Genomic DNA, 8,229 nt, shown 5'->3' on the forward strand with positions numbered 1-8,229 from the left:
TTTATACCTTTTTATATATTTTTTAATACGAGGTAAAGACAGTAAAATTATTTTATTATATTATAATCAGTTTCATGAAATCAATTCTTTTTTTTTGTCAGAGATTACCATGTGACCTACAGCATACCGTAAATAAAAATAAAAAATAAACAATAAACATAAACAAAATTATTCTGCGAGAAATAAATAATTAAACTTAACTTACAAAACTTTTTGTCGTTTCCTTAAAACTTTTCGTCTTGCTTAATTACATTTTCATTTATCTTCCCTTTCATCCGTCCAATCTGTTAAAACTGCCGCGATTCGCAAAACACGGCCACGGAACGCCCGCTTTACTTATTTATTTGGTCTGCAGTCGTTTGATTTGAATTCCGTCATTTATAAATTCGGAAAAACCAAAAGTTACAACCTATAATTCGTCAGATTTTTTAAATTTAACTAATATTATTAGTCCCACTTTTAGTATGATTCATGTTTTGAGCAATAAAGTTTAAATTAAATAAATAAGGCCTTTTCTTATTTTAATAATATCAGCCAGTCATTTTTATGAATTTACTTTAAGATTAAGACTATGGAAGGTAGAGGTGGAATTATAATACATGTGCAAAAAATAAATAGGTGGCGCTACAATACCTAGAATGGGTCTATATTGGAAAACTTAATTTTTCCTACCTATTTTCACTTCGCATAACAACTATTAGCAAAACAACCTTTGGCATAACTACTGATCCGAATAAATAGATTATCCTAATTTTTATGCACATAAACTTGTCTTGCCTAAAAGATTTTCGCCCTATAGGTTAAATATCATAAGATTCTTATATGTAGAATCCTTCTTTACGCATAACTCGTACAGCCTAATTTTTTATGAGCATACACTTGTCTTGTCTAATAAATTTCCACCCTACAGGTAAAATGTCATAAGGTTCTTATGTCGAATGTTTGTATACGCATAACCCGTATACCAATCCAAATATCTTAAAACCTATGTATACTACTAAGGCGTAAGTTACCCAATATTAACTTCTTGACAATAGTTTATTTAATGCATAATATCAAGACTAACCTAATCTGCTTTTCTAACAACAGTCCATCTTTGTGGAGGTCGCAGTTCTAACATAAGCTAACCTGCTCCCTTCTTTTATGACAACGGTTCATACAATTTGTGGGAGCCGCAATTCTAACCTAACCTAACCTGCATTTCTGGCAACAGTTCGGCTTTTTTGAAGTCGCAGTCATCTGTTCGACGTATTGAATAATAATAATATATTAGGAACACAGCTTTTTAGGCGATTTAAATTAAAAAAAAATCCAATCATAGATAGCGCGCTTCACTCCGTCAATAATGCCTAGGTTCTTTGCTACTCTAGTGCTACTCTGGAGTTTTGGAACTATTATTTATAGCTAACAGCTGAACACTTTTGCAACAGTTCTGCCTATGGAGATTGTGTTCCTTACCTGTGCTTCCATACTTAAGACTCATTCATAGTCAATACCTACCTTGTTGAGTGATCTCAGATCGACATTTAGTTATTGTATTTTTTTACAAAAGTAATTAAATAATTTTGAATAATTAATACTAGCTAGGTAACCTTATTCTGTATCTTCACGTAATATTTGTTATACTTAATACTCATTTAATTGATAATGATAACTTATATACTTCGTCTCAAAAACATAAATTAAACATGTCCAATCAAGTGTCAAAATACGGGTACATACAACTTACGCAAAAATATGTACCTACCATAATTCTTAATTCGCCGACACAAGAGCCATGGGAGCTATGGAGCTAGGTATATTTTTAAGTTACATATGTGCACCCCTATTTGTACACTAGACTAAGTATTACTTTAAGGATACTTTCCTATAAAAAAGCGGCCAAGTGCGAGTCGGACTCGCCCATGAAGGGTTCCGTACCATTTATGACGTATTAAAAAAACTACTGACTAGATCTGGTTCAAACCAATTTTCGTTGGAAGTTTGCATGGTAATGTATATTATATATTTTTTTTAGAATTTCCATTCCGTTATTTTAGAAGTTACAGGGGGGGGGACACACTTTTTTTTCACTTTGGAAGTGTCTCTCGCGCAAACTATTCAGTTTAGAAAAAAATGATATTAGGAACCTAAATATCATTTTTGAAGACCTATCCATAGATACCCCACACGTATGGGTTTGATGAAAAAAATTTTTTTTAAATTATATGACGTTTTAAAAAAAAAACTACTCACTAAATCTCGTTCAAACCAATTTTCGTTGGAAGTTTGCATAGTAATGTATATCATATATTTTTTTTAGATTTTTCATTCTGTTATTTTAGAAGTTACGGGGGGGGGGGGGGACACACATTTTTTCACTTTGGAAGTGTCTCTCGCGCAAACTATTCAGTTTAGAAAAAAATGATATTAGAAACCTAAATATCATTTTTGAAGACCTATCCATATATAGATAGATACGCCACACGTCTGGGTTTGATGAAAAAAATTTTTTTTTTAAATTTTATGACGTATTAAAAAAAAACTACTCACTAGATCTCGTTCAAACCAATTTTCGGTGGAAGTTTGTATGACAATGTATATCATATATTTTTTTTAGTTTTTTTCATTCTGTTATTTTAGAAGTTACGGGGGGGGGGACACACATTTTACCACTTTGGAAGTGTCTCTCGCGCAAACTATTCACTTTAGAAAAAAATGATATTAGAAACCTCAATATCATTTTTGAAGACCTATCCATAGATACCCCACACGTATGGGTTTGACGAAAAAAGATTTTTTGAGTTTCACTTTTAAGTATGGGGAACCCCCAAAATTTATTGTTTTTTTTCTATTTTTGTGTGAACATCTTAATGCGGTTCATAGAATACATCCACTTACTAAGTTTGAACAGTATAGCTCTTATAGTTTCGGAAAAAAGTGGCTGTGACAGAATCGGACAGACAGACGGACATGACGAATCTATAAGGGTTCCGTTTTTTGCCATTTGGCTACGGAACCCTAAAAATGAAAATGAGAACAGAATATTGAAACTACGACTCTTGAAAGTTAGTTAATAAATCACAAAAGGTGCTAATCAACAGAATCTCAATTAAAAGGGAACCATCACATCCTTAAGTATTATAGAGAGATGGTACCGAAGATCAAAAGTTTATAGACGATGCAAATCCTTTTATATTTCAAAAGTGCATCTTAACTGGTTAGTGATCTCAATTCGATATTCAGTTGTATTGTGTAGCTACGTAGCCTTATTCTGTAGCTTTACTCAATGTTTGTTATAATTATAATTAACGTTTCATTTATACTGTATACACTTAGTATCTGAAACATAAATTATTGACATGAGTCAAAGTAAGATAGCAACTGACATACATAAGGCGTTTTTCATAAACGTCTATCTAACAAACTGTTGATAATTATTTGTCCCTATCTGTCATTTTGACATTTATTTTTGTCAGAAAGAGAAACAATATGTAACAAAGATGTGTAAGAAGTTGCTAAGTACAGCGTTAAAATATAGCGTTTAAGTATCTACATACCTTCAAAAAAATTAACTAAATGATTGATGACAATGTGACGCACTTCATACGTCTACGGTCATACGTCTTACCTCATGGTACGCCCTCCTTGTCCGTTCTTGACTTTAATAGAATCTAAGTCTCTGGGCGGTACGTTATCGGACGGAGCCAGCGAGGGGGATTGTCTGTCGAATTGGCACTGACGTGAGCTCAGCACCTGGCTCTTTCCGACGAAATTAAAAAACTTTCTGCTACACAAAAACTTGGTACTGTTCATTTAAATGCTAAGGGATTCGGTGTTAGTATTCATTTCGAGTTTTGTCAATCAAAGTGAAATCCACTTTTTATCAGTTAGAAACTTCTCGTGGTATTGGTATTTTTAAGGTCCCTTCGACTTAAGTCGCTAACGCTATGTAAATCGGATGAGCTCCTTTAAAAATGCAATTTTTCGAGCGACGAAATGAAATTGAATCTTAATTATAAACAAATCGTAAACTGTGAAAATATATGGAACAAATCACTTTAAGGGATTCGGCCTTTCGAATTATTTAGTCTCCCCTATATACCTGATACTCAGGCTGGGGTGAAGGTTAGTTCTTCAAATAATATTTATCCTTAAAGAGTTTTCATTTAAAAAACAAAATAAATAATTAATAGTGCCTTTATTGCTAACGATCCAAAAACATTTTTATTTATACATTGTACTTACATATATGTACATGCGCAGACTGATTTAAACATGTCAAAATCTCACTGATATAGAAAAAAAAAAAACATGTTTATATCGCTATGTCCGAGCCATTCCGTTGTTATATTTTAAATACCGGTTTGTCTCTTAATAAAGTCCCTGACATTGGATACATTGGTGTACACCCCGGGATAACCGGGTTGAGCGCAGCCCCGACCAAATGAAACAACTCCCACCTGGATTCCAGAGCTCTCGACCACCGCAGGACCGCCGGAGTCTCCCTGTCCAATTTGAATATTCAAATAACGTCTTCAAATTTTAATAACAATAATCATTTACAAATTAATTTCAAAACGGCGTTGTGAGTAGGAATATAAATCCATACTCAGAAATGAATTAATGATTATAACTTTTGAGACTCAAGCAATGTTACATCACATACCTACCTATAAATATATTTGTTTTATATTCTTTTTGACATTTCGACAATACCTAGGTTGTCCCTAGCTATGTATACATTGACATTTTCTTTTTTGTCGTGACATTTCTTTATTTATTTATTTTAAATTTTTATATTTTTTGTTTTAATGTTAAGTTGACGATCTTTTAGTGAAAGCCTTTGTTTTATCCTTTTGTGTAAAATACTGTGTCTTTTTCTTTAAGAAATAAATAAATCTAATCTAATCTAATCTACCTTGAGTCCTTGCATTAAAAGACATTTAGTCCCTGTATTCTGAATTACATGTAAGTTTTACCTGACAAGAATCTTTTCCACCTTCCGGAACGCCTGCACAGAACATCCTGGCGGTGATAGCGTTATTGTACACTCTCTCACATTCCGACGTAGGCACCACCGGGACCGTCACCGCCATCAGGTTGTGACTAGTGTTACCGTTTTCCTACAATTCCGTTGTTAGACAACAATTAAACCATTAAAGATATGGACTTGCCAAGTCTGGGATTTATGAAACTAAACTACCTTAAAGTATGCCACTTTCGACTCATACTGACAAATAACGCACAGCCTAAATCATTGGAGGACCTTGAAATTTGAATCATATATTTTTTATATGTCACAATATTGCTTCACTTAGAACTTTTGGAAATTCAACCCTTAAGAGGTTAAAAATGGATTACAAAGTTTTAGGGAGTTCTACGCGGACAAAGTCGCGGGCGACATATTTTAATCTACAATCTAAATTAAATTCAATCTAAGCATTACTACGTTCGTAATGCGTTTAATATTTAGCACCCTTTTATTGATACGTTGCAATTCCATTATTTCAGGACATCTTACGAGTAAATATGTAGCAAGCAATGGTTTGAACTAAGATTTACCAAATAAAAGAGTTAGTTCCATCTTATTCTGATTTCATCTACCAATACAGAATCTACTTACAGAAGTAGTACCCCATCCGGACACCAGAATATCAGTTCCAGGTTGAATAACTGCGTTCGAAGGTGGCAGTGAGATGGCCCTCGTGTTTGTTCCATCCAAAGTAATTTTCTGTAGCAGCCGTACTACAGCCACGTCATAATCTGAGCTCGCAGCATTGTAGCGGGGGTGCTGCGTGTAAAGTGACGTAGTGTACACCTTACCACCGGTATCAGACTCTGTGCTACCCGCTCGAATGTACACTCTTATCACCCTGGAATTATTTTTGTTAGTTACAGTATTTTTACTACACTACGTACTTATTTTTAACTGACTTCAAAAAAATAGAGGTTTGGGAGTAGACTGTAGGAATGAATTTTTATGTATGTCCGCCGATGATTCTGACATGTTGAGGTAGGAGGGACTATGCGGCTGTCAATAAGGACAAACCGCTTTACGTACATAACTCACCCAGTCAGGCAATGCGCTGCAGTGAGAACAAATCGCGGGCCGATGATAGACCCTCCGCACTGGTAGTACTTGTTACCTGGCTTCTGCACTATCATGTACACCTGGTATGGGACCTGTTGTATCGTCGCGTTGTAACCACCTACTATCCTGCCACCGTCTACTTTCGATATCCGGCCATACTTTCTACATGAAACATCTGAAAATAATAAAATTAATAATGCATAGGTTTATTACGAATTCACATCATAGTTTACGCTGTAAGATATCTACGAAATACTTATCGTTTAATCTCCCTACGTATAACAAAATAAATGCAATAAAATACTTTATAATATCTCGTAACAACGAAACCTAAGGTAGCTAACGATTGTTTGAAGTTGAACTGAGATTTTTTCAATAGCCTAATCTATAATAGCCGTGAAATATGATAATTCAATAAAATGGAAGTCGCCTTGGTGATCATTGTGGTGCCTTACAGATAATTATAAATAAATAAAATAAAAATCATTTATTTCGGACGACACAATCCATATTTTGTTAGTTACAAATATACTTAAATTATACTGGTACAGTCAGCATCAAAAGTAGCGGATGAAACAACGCGCCAAAAGTATCTGATATTCCGGATAACTTTTCCAAATATAGATAAATTTCTAAAATTCGTGTTCAAAAGTATATCTTTTACAGTCTTAGTTGTTCTATATTAAAGACATCACTTTTTGTCAAGCTGTTACAGAATGGTAGATACTTATGAAACGTTATTTGATCCGCTACTTTTGATGCTGACTGTACCTACTCGATAGTAGAAATTTCATATATGTATAATTCATAGAATATTATAAAATACATTATAAATGATATTATAGCAGCAATACCTGACTTCTGAAATATGATTATCATACTGTACACCAACAAGGTAGTGATTGATACCTAGAGATTAGCTACGGCCTAGTTTTTAGCCGGAACAGCGATAAATTTCGCAGGGTTCTTAAATACCGTTGCTGCCAATTTTGAATCTGTCTTGTCAATCTTCTTGTCCGTGTCAATTTCAACACAGTTGTTCTGAAAACCTCACTAACTCATTTCAAAGTCGATCATGTTTAATGGCTGACTAGTTAGTTACAAAATCATGGAAAACATATAACTAGTTCTATACAACCTAGTATAAAAATATGTAGGTATATTCAGTTTTTTTACAAATACTAAGCGTATATGTAGCGACAACGCTTTTATTACCTACAGCGGTAAAATAATATTGTAACATATTGCAGTGGTATATATTTCGATATTTACTGATAACCGTTATATGTGACTACAATAAGCGGCAATAAAACATCGTATCATAAAAGAGTCAGCGTTTCGCTAAAAAAACATAAATAAAAACTCAAAGTATGACGATTTAAAAATAATGGTAATAGCCCGTCACACAAAAAGACGACAGCAACGAAGAGGATAAGATCTTGAGAAGAATAAAGCTTTTTTAAATCGACATTAAGCTCCAGAACAGAACTATTGTCCTCACCTCTCTTGAATACGACGCAGAGAAATAAAATAAAATAGAAATATACGTCCATGTCGTTGCCCAACTTCAGGATAAGTAATGAGTATGTTTTCACAAGAGATCCTTATATATTTTGCTCAGAAATTACTTTCAGTAAAACGATCATTATAATTAAAATAATGGACTTTAACAACAGCGATATGAGCGCAGTTAAATCACAATTTCCATGTAAGCTATTAAACATATCCTTGTCGTTTTCTATGTTAACTTTTCAATATTTTCATATTCTTGCCTAATCGCCTTTCGATTCTTGGTATAATATTCTTCGAAGTTCTAAGGTAGGTAAGTACCTACTACTTCGACGAAAATTAGTTACTAAACAACTTTTAGTGTGGGACTTCACCAGAACTGAAACTGGCTGTGGAAAATTAAATCTTTTGACAGTATTGTACGATAGTTATACTACGTCGGTGGCAAACAAGCATACGGCCCGCCTGATGGTAAGCAGTCTCCGTAGCCTATGTACGCCTGCAGCTCCAGAGCAATTACATGCGCGTTGCCGACCCTAAACCCGCCCCCCCTCGTTGAGCTCTGGCAACCTTACTCACCGGCAGGAACACAACACTATGAGTAGGGTCTAGTGTTATTTGGCTGCTGTTTTCTGTAAGGTGGAGGT

General features: G+C 34.2%; 1 protein-coding gene across 1 annotated transcript; it reads right to left on the minus strand.

The window, feature by feature from the left end:
- Positions 1-4,161: 4,161 nt before the first annotated feature.
- LOC133517228 (trypsin 5G1-like) lies at positions 4,162-7,677 on the minus strand. Its single transcript, XM_061850444.1, has 5 exons — positions 7,575-7,677; positions 6,053-6,248; positions 5,606-5,855; positions 4,962-5,105; positions 4,162-4,487 (listed from the first exon to the last, which is right to left on the minus strand). Exons 1-5 carry the CDS (start codon positions 7,624-7,626, stop codon positions 4,335-4,337), a joined length of 795 nt encoding a protein of 264 aa, XP_061706428.1. The 5' UTR covers positions 7,627-7,677; the 3' UTR covers positions 4,162-4,334.
- Positions 7,678-8,229: the final 552 nt, after the last annotated feature.

Source organism: Cydia pomonella, chromosome 4 (genome assembly GCF_033807575.1).
Source record: "Cydia pomonella isolate Wapato2018A chromosome 4, ilCydPomo1, whole genome shotgun sequence".
NCBI lineage: Eukaryota > Metazoa > Arthropoda > Insecta > Lepidoptera > Tortricidae > Cydia > Cydia pomonella.